General features: G+C 33.9%; 1 protein-coding gene across 1 annotated transcript in view; it reads left to right on the forward strand.

The window, feature by feature from the left end:
• The window catches only part of CDC73 (cell division cycle 73), a 103,286-nt gene that overhangs the window by 70,049 nt on the left and 18,329 nt on the right, over positions 1-14,908 (forward strand). The window contains exons 11-13 of the mRNA XM_063105020.1: positions 423-480; positions 7,472-7,507; positions 7,812-7,899. Coding sequence (XP_062961090.1) covers positions 423-480; positions 7,472-7,507; positions 7,812-7,899 — 182 coding nt within the window. The remainder of the gene's footprint in view (positions 1-422; positions 481-7,471; positions 7,508-7,811; positions 7,900-14,908) is intronic.

A 14,908-nucleotide genomic window follows, 5' to 3' on the forward strand; every position in this document is an offset into this window, starting at 1 on the left:
ACATTGTTTACATCTTTCTAACATGAGGATCTATATCATTTATTCATTTTGAGACTCTAGGAAAAAAGATTGACTTGATTTTGAAAGATAATAACATCTGAGAATGTTAAAATTGTCAGCAATTAAACAAATAAGAAATATTACACGCTTATAGTAACTACTCTACAGTAACAATTTAAATTTATTTTCCACTAAAGGTCTGTATTACTGTCTCATGACTAATAGCATAAATAAGGAGAGGGTTTTAAAAACAAACAAAACAAAAAAAAAACACCTCAGGGTCTTAGCACGTTTGATGGGGTAACTGATTGAATGAGAGAAGCTGGATGAGAAACAGAGATATGAGATTTCTTTGCAGTAAAGTGTTTAATTATTATGTACAGGAACTTTAACATCATATATTGATGTTTATTCTTTTAAAGGAGGGTGCATCTGCCCGTAAGACTCAGACTCCTGCAGCACAGCCAGTACCTAGACCAGGTAAAAATATAAGACTTGGGTTTTTGTTTTTTCCAAATGATCATAACAGTGAAAGTTGTTTGATATGTATAATGCTTTTAAGAAATTGAAATTTTACTTAAAATACATTGAAAGGTCATTTTTCTTCAAATAGACTGTCAATATTGCTTAAGCAGATGTCTAAACTGATAATATGAATTAAATGCTTGTTGCTAAACTTTGGTCAGCATCATTAGTAAATCTTTATATTCGTAGCAGAAAAACATAAAGAAGTTAAAATGAAAAAGCATGTTGAATTACTTATTTTCCTGTAGTCCATTTAAACAGCCTAACTGGATTTTGTAGTATTCTTTACCATAATAATGTTTTCCCCAATTTTATTCAAAGATCATTGATAAAATAGGTTATATAACACTATGATTTTGAATAATGAAGTTATGCCGTAAGGATGTTTACTTGAATAAATAGGTATAGTTGAAGATTTGAAAATTAAGAAAATGTGTTTTATTTTTTAGAAAATGTTTTAAAAGGCTATTTATGTGTAAAGTTCCATATTAGTACGTGTAGGTGTGAATTTTTTTCCTACAGAAGCACAGAATTATAATTTTAGTAGATTTATGTGCAGCTTTGATGCTTAAAATTTCAGATATATGTGTTATTGAGCACATAAAGTTGTGTGATCATTTTTTAAAAATATATGTTAAGCAAAGGCAGTATTGAAGTTGTTTTATAAAGATTTCCCCCCCCTTCCTAGTACCTAAAAAGATTAATTTTTGTAGATGCATGTAGATACCAACACTATATTTATTTTAGGTGTTTTGGGGTGGTTTGTTTTATTTTTACCTTTAGTGTAATTTCAGTGCTAGGCTATACCACCTGTCTTTTTTTTTTTTTTTTAACCTCATCTCTGCTGTTGAAAGTGACTAGGAAGAAAATGAAAAGGATTGGAAAGACACAGTTAAGAATTTAACTGCATGATCTTCCTCATAAATTTGGCAGTATTAATAGTGCAGCTTTGGTTATCTTTTCATTCATAGTATGCTTAAAATTGTGTAGGTTATAAATATTAAAAATCCATGGAAGCACTTCAGAAGTGTGGTATTAAGATACATGGAGCTTATATTGGGATGATTTTGCCAGCAATTTCACTGTGTCCTGGGTCCATACTCCCCTTCGATGTAGCTACTATTTCTTTTCTTTTTTTTTTTTAGTTACAGCAGTTTTGTTTGAAATCTTTGTCATTCCTGTTTTTGAGGAGGAGTGGAGAAGGGTGTGCTCCATCAGCTGTGTTATACTTGAAGCAGATTGGATGTAATTTGTTTCAAATGTCAGGACTGTTTTTAAGTAGAGATGACCATACCAAAAGCCACTGTGAGAGCATAAGGAAGAACAATGAAATTTAACAAATATTATTTGAATGCTTCCCATATACTAGGCTCTTTGCCAGAAACTAGAAGAAGCTAAAGGAGCTTTTTTCAGGAAGGAAGAAAAAAGTGAAGGAAATAGGGACGGGCAGATGGGATTGAGCCCAAAGAATACTACCTATGAAGTATAGGAATGTTGTGGAGGAAATTGAATCACACATACAGAATTGTTTTGTTTTTCTTTGGAAGGGAGGGATGGAACGTTCTGTTTGGTCAGTCTAAAGAAAATCACATGAGAAATTCAAAAATGGAATACAAGGGGAGAAATCACCACCTGAGGATTCTAACCCAGTTTTGTTTCCTATGATGTAAAACTGTCTCCATTTCACCTTTTCTCAAAATCAATATAGAAAGGAAAGGGATGGAGGGAGGCACTGATATCTAAACAAACCGTTTTCATGTGTGCCTTGTGATAAAATGAAGTTAATGGGGCTGGATTCTACTGGCCAGTTATGTGATCTCAGGGAAGATCTGTATGTAAAGTAAGGGGTTCTGAGTATTTTCATCTCTTACTGTCCTGTCATACTTTTTCAATTGCTCTACCAAGGTGCACGGGGGTTAAACTGATGGAAATTATTCTGAACAACTGTCTTGTAATATATCTTGTATTCTGATGCCCATCCATGTGAATTTTTCTCTTTCTTCTTCCACTTAGCTGCTTGGCACCCATAGGTTCACAATTCTTACCCACCATTCTAAATGAAATTAAGTTTTTAGCTCTCATTTGGCAAAAGACTGGTTTGAGTGGATGGGTAGCAATTTGAAGTTTTTATTCGTCCTGATTAGTGTTATGTATTTTTATTTTGCTGCAGAAATGTTAAATGTATTTGCTTATGGGGTGCAGCCCAGTTTCGGAGAGATATTATTGTTTAATATTTGACATGTTCCACCTGCATTGTCTTTTTAAAATCTGAAAAAATATGAATGCTCAAAACATACCTGGCAATGTAATATGATAGATGAGGGATTATAGAATCATATTGTTACTTGTTGGGGAGAATTTGGATCATTTAGAAATGGGAGGTTGTACCACCTATTCTCTCCTTGATTGAGACACCTCAAGGATGGAGTTCCATTTTTGAGCATTTTAAATTTTTCATCATCAAATATTTATTTAGTACTATTGTGCCAGCAAGTCCCTGGGTAAATTTACCATTTTAAAGTGTTTACAATTAAACAGTTTAAACCTCTAAAAATTCCCAGCCTCTAAAAATTCCTTTAGGGAATATAACTAACAAGAAGCACATGTTTTTCTGTGGATTCAGAAATACAAGCGTTTGATAAACCATAGTTCATTTCCTTTTTATAGGCAGATTATCTCTTGCACATATTTCTGTCTTTTTTATGCATACACAATACATACGTTACTTTTCCAGCTTTAATTCTTTACTTCTAATTCATAGATCTTCTGAGATAGGTAGGTGGCCTATGATGCTAGTTTATTTGCTTAATATGGCTCATGTGCGATTGAGAGTTAGCCCCTGTATATTTTATACAAATTTCTTATGCTATTCAGTCATCCCATTTATAACTTAAGTGATGGTTGGAGTATCACACTCATTCCACAGTTTATAATCTATGCTAATGATTTCCAAATTTGTATCTCCAATTCAGACATTTCTTTTTACCTCTGGTGTCTTACATTAATTGTCTGTGTAACATTTGGATATGACATAGGCATGTTTAAAGCAAATTAAAAAAAATTTTTTCCCTGCTATTTTTCTCAAGATCTCTTACTCTACACTCTTCTGCTTCTTCATAAGTGGCACTACCAGAAACTTTATTACTTAAGCCAAAATTTTAGGAGTTATTCTTCATTCTTCACATTTTCTTACTCCCTTCCTTATTTAAAATGTCAGTGGGTTCTGTCAAATTTACCTTTTCTGTATCCCCAATTCATCTAATTCTTTTTATCTTCACTACCCGCATCAAGTCAATACCGTCATCATTTCTCTTCACCTGTGTATCTTAAAGTGTGGTCTGCAGGCCAATATCAGTCTGTGACCTTTTTTATTTCTGGTTCCCAGTAAGGTACATATAGAAATTGAGGGTAAAATATTGTCATAGCATCTCAGTGCATGATCATCTTTCTGGTAATTCATTGTTACTGTATTTTATTCAGTTGGCCTTGGATTGGAATTTTTTTAAAAAACCCAACAAAAAACAACTCATCCTTAACCACCTGTAGTTTGAGTAGCACCATTGTAAACTTTTGCAGTAGTCCTGAGTTTTCTGCTTTCGTGCTTGTACCACTTTTGGATTCCTTGTCTAAATCTGTTGTTTTTCCCTTAAAGAAGGTATGACATGAAAATCAAATCATGTCATTTTTCTGGCTGAAAAGTTATAGGACTTTCTGGTGGCTGTTAAATATAAACTTCACATTGCATGAAAGGACCTGTATGAATTGGTCCCTGCATATTTTTTTGATCTTCATCTCCTGCCATTCTTCCTTTCTTTGTGGTCTACACATTTGTCTTGTTTCAGTTCCATAAGCAAAGCAGTTTCTTTCTGCCTTTGACATCTGCCCGCAGTTCTCCCTCTTGTCTGCACCGTCTCCCACTTGCTCTGTGCCAGCTAGCTTCTTTCCATCCTTCCCATTTCAGCTTAAATGCCACCTTCTTTGAAAGGCTTTTTCTAAGCGTTCTATCTAAAGGACACTTTTCTGCCAGTATACACTCCTTTTGTTCCTTAGTATGTGTTATACATATAAATATAAATTTCTTCATATATGTGTTTGTATATTTGTTTATGGTATGGCTCCCCTGCTCTACCGAAAGCTTTTCAAGGTCAGGGTTTACTTCTGTTTTATTTGCTATTTAATAAGAACTTAGCAGAGTGACTTGTACATAGGCCCTGAGTAGATATTTCTTAAAGTGAAGAATACAATCATATTTGAAAATAAACAAAGCAACAATAATACTTTTTCTTATGGCTTTTTCTCAGCTTTCAAATTGGCAATCGGTACATTTGCTTAAGTAGTGGCAGTGGTAGTAGAAGCAGCAGCCATTATTAGCATCAGCTGTAGCTACAGGGTTCAGTGTATGGTAAATATATGCCAAGACCTGGCTAAGGACTCAGCATGCATTATAGTTTTTAAAATTCTCACAGCAATATCAAGATGTAGATACTGTTATCTCTGTTTTACTGTTAAGGAAACTGGAGGTTGAACAAAATTAATCAGCTTGCCAGGGTGATTTGCCTAGGGAGTGGCAAAATGGAGATACAGACTTAAATCACCTTATAGACCTTTACTATTGATCATTCTGCCATACAGACTCCTTGTGTTACTCTGCCTCCCCTCCTTAAAATCAGGCTCATCATTAGCATGTTCATCGCAGTGTCCCCACCTTGGACCTTAACGCATTAGGGAACCTGTTTATATTCTGTGTAGTTAGTTTTTGCTTAAACCTCTAAACTTTGTTTTTAATGAAGGTGTGTAGTTTTATATTTTGCCTTTTTCTTATATAGAGACTTCTCAGCCTTGATTTTAGTGTTTCCCTAAATTTCCGAGCCCATTTGTGGGTTCCCTTAACAAATCAGTGGTATTTCAGTCACAGATTTCTTTTTTGTTGTTGTTCCTTTTAGTCATTCTCATAGCAACTCCTGTCTCCTGTTTATCTATCCATGTCTCTGTGTATCCAATCATCCCTTTGTCCTCCAATAAATATCAAGTATTTGCTGAAACTGTATTATATTTCAGATGACACTGTTTAGCTAATCAGATTTATCCATGAACTCCTATTTCTAAAAATGATTTAAGAAAGATTTTATATTTTTTTTCAACAAGGGGAAAGATGAGAAAACTATAGTAAATATGTGTGTGTGTGAGCTTGTATTTGTGTATATAGTTTTCTGCTTTATGTGAGTAGAAAGATCATACTGCTGAATTCTATAATATATAATTTTGTCACAATGAAACAGCTCTACAAAGAATTAGTTAAAATGTAGCATTTTGCTGTCTTTAAAATGGAACATATTCCAAAAATGTATGTGCTGTCTGATTCTCTTTAAAGGTGGTATCTGTTTCTGAAAACTGACGTTAAATTAAAATTTTAAATCTTCTAATTTTTATTTATTTTTGTGATTAAAAAACAAAACCCGAGCACAGCCTGTGGTACATGAAAGGCAGTTGATAAATTTGTATTGTACGGATAAATACTGAAAATTGAACTTGTAGCATTTTTAATGCTAAAATGTTTTCATCCTGAATTAAGTTATTATTACCATTATGCCAAAAAATACTTCTGTGCATTCATTATAAAGTCCATTGTATATACACATAATAAAAAGATACGAATATTTGTGTTTTTGTAACATCACAGTTATTAATAGTATGGTCATTTGCAGGTAATATAGACCTTCACGTATACTTGACTTACTGCATCTAATGCTCTCTTCCTCTCCTAATAAAAAGCAAAAAACAATTTTTAAAAGGCAAAAAAAAAAAGTAATATTTTAGGTATTAGCTTCCAGTAACACTTTTCTCTTCCTTCTAAAATTGCTTCCTCCCACTTCTTCCATCAGTGTCATATACTGTTATAGTACTTTGTTTTTACATTTATTACAGTGGTAATCAGTTTATTATTAAATTATTTTCTTCTTTTGCTAGACCTGAATATCCATGAATGTAGATACTGAGTGCCTGACAATGTAATACACAGTAGCTCCCCTTACCTGTGGGGGCTATATTCTAAGACCCCTAGTAGGTGCCTGAAACTGCGGATAGTAACTCACCCGATTGCCGTCAGTGAGAACAAGTTTCTGTTCATGTCCTTCATCCACAAGTGTAATGCATTTTCCATCTTATCATGCATTTATCATGCGCAGTGGCCCTAACTTTCAGTTTGAGGTGTGACAGCAAAACTATCAGAAATTTTTTTTTCCTTCTTCACAGTTTCATGGATAGAAGATTCATTCTTACCAAAGATCTTAGCAGCCTCAACATTCAGTTTTTTCTTTTTTACAAGTCCAGAACTTTCACCTTTTTACTTAAAGGAAACATTTTATGGCTTGTCTTTGGCATATCTGAATCATCAGCCTCACTTCTCTTGGGCTTTGGGGTCATTATTGAGTAAAATAAGGGTTACATGAACACAGGCACTGTGCTGTTGCTACAGTTGATCTGAGAACCAAGATGTACTAAGTGACTGACTGACTGACTAACTGGTGAGAAGTGGATACAGTGTGAATAAACTGGACAAAGAGATAGATTCACAACCTAGGCAAAATGCGGAGTGGAGACAGCAGTAGATTTCATCATGGCTGCAACGTTAAACTTATGAATTGTTTATTTCTGGAATTTTCCATTTAATATTTTTGGACCACAGTTGACCATGGGTAACTGAAACAGTGGGAAGTGAAACCATAGGTAAAGAAGAGGGGACCTACTGTATATCCACTTCCCTTGTGACTGTAGATTGTTGAACAATGCTGTCATTTAAATAGTTTTGTGAATTTGAGAAGATAGCAGCACTTTTTAACTTTTACAACTGAGTTGTAGGTGAATACAAATAATTTTTAGGCCTTATTTGTAGGTTTGAAAATAAGAATATTGTTTTTATAACAATTGTGATTTTCCTCCCTTACAGTTTCTCAAGCAAGGCCACCCCCAAATCAGAAGAAAGGTGAGGTTGTGCATGATTTTAAACCTAACTTTAAGAACTAAAGTGAGTGAACAAGATTGCAGAATCAGGGCTGATATTATGCTTTGTGCAGCTGTATCAAATGTTTGTGCTTGGTATCCTGATTAGTCAGTACGTAAGTCACACTGATTATTAAATATTTTTAATGTCACCAATGTCTTAAAATATTTTTTAGCTCAAAAGAAAGTTATAACTCTACCAACTTTTAACATTTAGTAGGGAAAATAAGTATATTTCCTTTTAATATTAATAAATATTCACTACCTTTAAAATTTTGTCTTTATAGGATCTCGAACGCCCATTATCATAATTCCTGCAGCTACCACCTCTTTAATAACCATGCTTAATGCGAAAGACCTTCTACAGGACCTGAAGTAAGCAATTTGTTAAACTGTTCTTTTCATAAGACACTGAAATATCATTGAGAAGTAGTAGTTACTGATTATTATTTATTTGGAAAAAACAAAATTTCAGTTTCGGAGCTATAATCTTTACAGATAGTCTGAAGTATAATTTTTAAGTGGTTTACATGTTTTCTAGCAGCATTTCTCTTTATATTAATGAGTATGAGTAGGCATGCCACAATTAAGATTATGACTATTTTTTGAATCTTCATAGTCTTTTACAGAAGAAAAATGGCAATGTTACTATTGTTTTAAATAATTTTTAATAGTTATGCATTAGCAAGGTTTAAAATGAACCATGATTAAGTGATTTTAGAATGCTGTCAAGTTTATTAGACCCAGCATGGCAAACAATGAATTTTTCTCAATAGATTAATTTTCAGTCAACTAATTATTAAAATGGGTAAATATTTCATATATTCAGTTAAGCATTGCTGGGTGATGTAGGGTTTTAAGATAGTTCCTGATGTCAGAATGCTTTTTATCCAATAGAGAAAAGAAAATAATTATAATTATAGAAATTGTAATCAAAATTATAGTAGTAATATTATAATTGTAATAAATATAATCAAGAAAATGTAAATCAAAATTGTAATATATAATGTTTTGGGGGATAAGAGAGGTGGTGGTGTGAGCACTAAGTGGAGAGAAGGGGGTTCGTATATTCTGCTACAACATTTTTGTAGCACTTGGTACTTTCTTAGGGTATTTCTTATAGTATTTTGTATTAAATTGAAGTTGTCACATTGTCCAATTGTGTTATGTACCTGCTGATTTAATCTTGGTGTTCGTTGTAAATTGGAATGTTGCTCACTAATCTTAACATGGCTTTATTTGAAGAAATCCTGGATTGAAGGCATGCTCTTCCAGGGTGATTTTGTGGTTACTTTTGCCAGGTGCTCCAAGAGTATCCCAAGTCTTAAGTTGGTTTTTGTGTTCAATTCTCAACTTGAGGATTTTTTGTGCAGCAAACTAGTATAATCAGACCTAAGTGGCAGTGGGGTTGGCCTTTGGCTAACAAATTAGGGAGCCCTTTTTCTTCCTCTTCTCCAGAGCTAGATCAAGATGGATACACACTTCCTTGACACTTGATTGGTAGCAAATTTTTTCCTCCTACTTCATCCTTTCATTGCTTGTGTGGTTCTTCTATGGTTCCAATTTTAGCTCCTTTGTGTCTCTCCTTTGTGTGGGTGATAAAAACCAAGTCTTGAGAACGCATATACTTTCCTCCCCTGCAACACCAGTGGGCTTGATTGATTGTCAGTTTTTTCTTCATTTGTAGTTCATGACTGTTTCCCTTCTAGCTCAACTATGCATTTCCGGTTTATGTTGCATTCTAGCATTTCTAGGTGTTTAAAGTGGGAGGGTTTTATACTACCTGGTATACTGCATGATTAAAACTAGATGTTTATAAGTATATTTAATATATTTTAGTAGTAAGTTATTAGTCTGCCAAATGTACATTAATCTGTTAAAGCAACAACAGATTTCTCAATTCATGTTTCTTAATTGTTTGAGTTGTACCTGAGGAGAATTAAAAATGCAGTATATTTCATAAAGTATTTTCTTACTTGGCTGTACATAGGTTGGGTGTGGGATACACTTAACATTAGAAGTAGGTTTTAATTTTTATCTAATCAGTCATGCTGATGCCTCAGCTGTGAGACAGATTAAGAAGAATGTAGCCATAATTTTCATATGGGGAGATTGCTGTGTATATTGACTTTGTTTATTCAACAAACATTTGTAAAGCAATAACTAAAAAACAAACTGCTACCACAAGCCCAACCTTGTAGGAAATCACATGATAGTGGTTAGGATAGTGTGTTAGGAGTCATAAATTACAACTGATGAGAAATAAAATTTCTTCTAGAACTTAGTGTAATACCCAGTTTAATGCCTTATTGTTCAAAGTACAGTGAAAAATATGTCCTTTGACAGTTTACATCCTGATAGGTTCAAAATCAAAATTAGACCTCAGCAATTATCAGCCATCAAAAGCTTTACCTAGCTCCTCTCCCAAATAATGTGGTGTTAGGGAGAACATACATAATAATGATTTTTTTGTAATCTAAACAAATGCTTGAAATTTATTTTCTTTTACAATTTGAGACCTAAAAAGGATGTAAAATACTCGTAGCTTAAACCCATTCTTTTTGGATGAAATTACTGAGAGAAAAAGCCTTAAAGGCTATTTTAGCCTTTCATTTTTAACTCTGCTTGTTATAGAGCAGAAAATAAAACCAAGTCTCTTGATGACCCATTTAGTAGCCTTACCCTTTGAACAGTGGAGACATTCAGATTAAGAAATTGGGTTTATTCTGACCTTGACAGTTGTGTGATACAATCAAGAACAAAACAAAACTCTTCTACAAAGTTCAAGCCCTAAGTTTAGTGTTAGAATAATTATAATATTTTGTAATGTGAATGGTCCAATGTTGAACATTTCTTGTTAAATATTTTTAGTGGTAACTAGGTGTATTAGGCCATTTTTGTGTTGTTCTAACAGAATACCCGAGACTGAGTAATTTATAAAGGAAAGAGGTTTATTTGGCTCACGGTTCTGGGACAGCTCCATCTGGTGCGGGCCTCAAGCTGCTTCTGCTCACAGTGGAAAAACGGCAGGCAGCAGGTAGCCGGCAGGTACAAGCGGATCACATGGTGAGAGGAAGCAAGAGAGAGGGAGGTGCCAGGGTCGTTTAAACGACCAGCATTAATCCATTCCTGAGGGATCCGCCCCCATGACCCAAACTGCTCCCAGCACTGCAACACTGGGGATCAGATTTCCACGTGAGTTTTGGGGGGACAGTAACATCCAAGCTATCACTAGGAAAATACTTTTATTCATCAAAATAATTAATATCCAAAAGAAGAATGGAATGCTTTGGCTTCTTTCTCACTAAAGTTATTATGACAATTCTTTAAGAAAGAAAAAGCAACTTCACCTCTAAAAGGAAAATCATACCATTTTTAAATAACATGACAAGCAAAATAAGTTGCAGTACTTGCTGATTTCACGTTTTACTAAAATGCAGAATTGAGTTTTAAGTGCCTCCAACTTTAAATAGCTTTCTTTGTAAAATCTAGGTATCCTGACACATAAAAGTCTATTCATACATTGTTTTGTTTTTGTTTATAGTACTTTCTTTTTTTTTTTTTTTTTGTCATTTTTTCGTGACCGGCACTCAGCCAGTGAGTGCACCGGTCATTCCTATATAGGATCCGAACCCGCGGCGGGAGCGTCGCCGCGCTCCCAGCGCAGCACTCTACCGAGTGCGCCACAGGCTCGGCCCTATAGTACTTTCAAATGACAATTTTCAATGAACCTTTTTCCATAAGGAATTTTTGTATTAGGCTTTTATACTGAAGTTTCAGTGTTCTTGCAGATGTGGGTCTTTTGATTGAATGTGCCACCTACTGAGATGCCTCAGTAATCTATAACTGGGTAAATAAGAAATATAATAGTTTTGGTTCACCTCTTGAAATAGATTTGGTAATATAACTGAAACTATCAGACCCATGCAAAAATGGATTGTATTAACTGCTTTTAAAAAGAAGTTTAGTTTTTGTATGAGCATTCATGTATCTCCTTTCCATCTTCTAATGAATATACAAATACTTCTTTATCATTTGTAATCTGAAATATGATACACATCTTTTTAAAAATTTTTTTTGATAGTTTCATGTGTTTTGCAGTCTATCACCAGTCTTTCCAACTAAATTATAAATTTCTTAGAGATGAGGTCTTATTATTTTATTGTTATTTGTAACTCCATTGTTTAAAACAGTGTTTGCCTAATAATGGATATTAAATAAATGTTTGAGGAAAGAAAATGAAAAGGAGGAGGGAACACATTGAGAAAATTGGAGAATGGGGAATTTGTTTACCTGAAATTCAGAATTTGTTTTTTTTGGAGGTGGAGATGTTCTGCAACCTGAGAACTTTGTGCATTTATCTCTCATTTTTAATTCCTTTTTTGATATGTAGCAGTCATATCTACACCTGGGACTCGATTTTAGTTCCCATGTAGCTTCATTACATTTGGTATTGGGTTTTTTTTGTACTTTAAGGCTCTAACTCATTTTTATGATTTGTGAATTTGGTATTATTGAATTCTCACAATTTTTAGTAATTGACAACTATTTATATTTTTTTATAAATATGTTTGGCTGGTTACAGATATTCACAGTAAGTTTGTGAAATGTTAAAAAAGAAATTCTGTCTTCAATTCTCCATTCTCCAGAACCTTCGCAGTGTTCATTTGAATGTATTACAAGTCTAATACTGAAACATTGTTTTACAATAGAAGTTAGTAAATAGTGCAAAAAAATTACAAAGTAAATTTTAGTGTCTTTCTCTTTAGCCTTATAGAAGCCAGGCAGTTAAATAGACTACATTCTTAGGATAGACCATGCCTAATTTTTCTTCCAAGTTTAAAACACTCCCTTCATTGTTTAACACCTCATTGCAACTGACATCTCCCCTACAGTTTGAGTCAGCTGGAGGCTTTGCTATGTAATTAATGCATAATTGAAACTCCTCCACACAATTATAGTACTGGCTATAACCCATAGCTCAAGTTGGCATAGACTCTATTTGGTTTTATCTAAAATTGAAGATTTTTCAATTTTCTAGCCCTTCAATAAGTAAATGAAACAAACCAAAGTAAAACACAGCTTAACCTTTAACATCCCAAATAACAAAATTAAGGTTATATTATGGAAGTATTAAAAAATACACTTGTATAAATGTAATCTTGAGAGAAGTTTAGTGGGCTGTAAGGCTATTTAAAATAAACTGATGGGATGGAACTTCCTGATTCTGTCCATGATGGTAGCTTCACAGGGATGAGTTCCAAAGAGGAGAGATTACACACACAGTGCTCAAAAAATACTCAGAGGGTTCCCCTTGCATAAGCCAAATATTGTTCAGCACATGTGTGTGAGGAAGCTACTTGAGGCCTGGGAAGCAGCTACTGAGAAATAAGCAGACAGAAAAATTACCAGAGCTTATGCTAGATTGAGAACAGTTCTTGTTCTCAACAGCCACAGGCAATGCAAAATGATACAGCCCCTTTGGAAAACAATATGAGACTTTTTTATTTCTTTCTCTTCACATGGAAGATATTACTGCATTATCTTCTAGCTTCCTTTATTGATAAGTCAGCTGTTAGTGTGATAATCAGTCCTGTGAAGGAAATCTGCTCTGTGTGTTTATTTTAAAGATCTTTTCAAATTTATCTGCTGTACCTAGATGTGCATTTGTTTCTTGTACATTCCACTGGGATTTATTAGAATTAAATGTACAGGTTGTTGTTTTTCATTAGCTCTGAAAGTCTTGGCCCTTATCTTTTTAGATATTACTTCCGTTACCCATCCCTTTTGTCTCTCTCTTCTCTTTCTGGAACTTAAATGAGACATACTTTAGACCTTCTTATTCTATCTTCTGTTTTTCTCTATTTTTTTTTTTTTTAATGGTGGCTGACCAGTACTGGGATCTGAACTGTTGACCTTGGCGTTTTGAGTATCACTCTCTAACCAAGTGAGCTAACCAGCCAGCCCTATCTTCTGTGCTTCTTAAGCAGTTCTATTTACTATCTCTTTGTCTTTCTGTTGCCTGCATTCTCGATCATTTCTTTAGATTTAACTTATAGTTTATCTTTTCTTTGGCCATGCCTTAGTTTGATCGTAAGCCTATCCTTTGGGTTTTAATTTCAGATATCATATATTTCACTTTTTGTTGTTCTGTTTAGTTCTTTTTGAAATCTTTTGTCTGTCTTTATAATTTCTTTTTTTTTCATATTTGCAAGCTTGTTTTACAAGCTTTGATCTTTGATAATGGCAGCATTTGGAGTCTTTAGTTATCTTTGTCTTTTGAATATTGTTTCATTTGCAATACTTTTCTTGTTTTTAGGTTTTTACTGTTCATTTTACTGTTTTTCATTTTGTTCATTTACTCATTTATTGTTCATTTTTCTTGGAATTTTTTCCTTGTGGAAATTCTTGAGCTCTAAGTTTAGAGATTTGCATTTGTATCTGCTAAGCAACTGGGAGCATTACCAATTTACCATCACTTTAAGTTAAAATCTCAGTTGGAAGTTTTTAACAATCAGATACTATTGTTAGCTCTTGGCTGCAAATCTAAATAAGGTCCAGCTTACAGTTTTGAGACATTTGATTTTCCTTGCAATTGCCAGGGTAGGAATTAGGGCTGGGGCTAGGGGAGGAAAGATGGTGGGCAGTGGGTGTATTTCTAGTTTACCATTACATTGAACTTAACCTTTGAGAGTACCAGCTGTATGAGGAAAAGGACTCTTTAATTAGATTCCCTACCTTGAACAGAATTTGGGCTTTGTTTCCTATTCCAGGAGCTTAGTGAAGTAAGAGGGTCTTCAAAAAGTTCATGGAAATTTTGTACTATCTTTCAATTCTGTTTTTCCGTGAACTTTTTGAAAGACCCTCATGTAGTGAAAAACAGTGTTATTCTTACTTCTTTGAGTTCCCTTCTTTAGTACTAAGTCTCTGACTTAGTCCTAATCATTCTTTACTTCTTGCTAGCTAGCTCAGAGATGCCTTTAGATTTTTTTTATACTTTATTCATAATTTTTAGTTTTTTTTGGAAGTATTGTTCCAGTTACTTAGGGGGTCTGCCATATCTTCCTACCAGAAACAGAATAAAACACACAGTTTTAAAAGTCATACTTTGTTAGTACTGACTCATGCCATGGTTCTTTACATTTTTTTATAAACATATATAAAAATATAATTGTCATAATTCATGATTGGAGGTCTCAGAGCACTTAGAAATCTTAAATAACATGGTTTTATCTAAATAATTTTTTCAGGCTGATTTTTTAGTTCAGTTGGTATTTGAGGATGTTCTAAATGCAGTGCAGCACAGTAGCTGGTGTGAGTGCCATATTTCTGAGTGCCTTCAAGAAACCTGAAGTCTAGTAAGGACATGACAAATTTTGTAACT

This window comes from Cynocephalus volans, chromosome 8 (assembly GCF_027409185.1).
Source record: "Cynocephalus volans isolate mCynVol1 chromosome 8, mCynVol1.pri, whole genome shotgun sequence".
In the NCBI taxonomy this organism is placed as follows: Eukaryota; Metazoa; Chordata; class Mammalia; order Dermoptera; family Cynocephalidae; genus Cynocephalus; species Cynocephalus volans.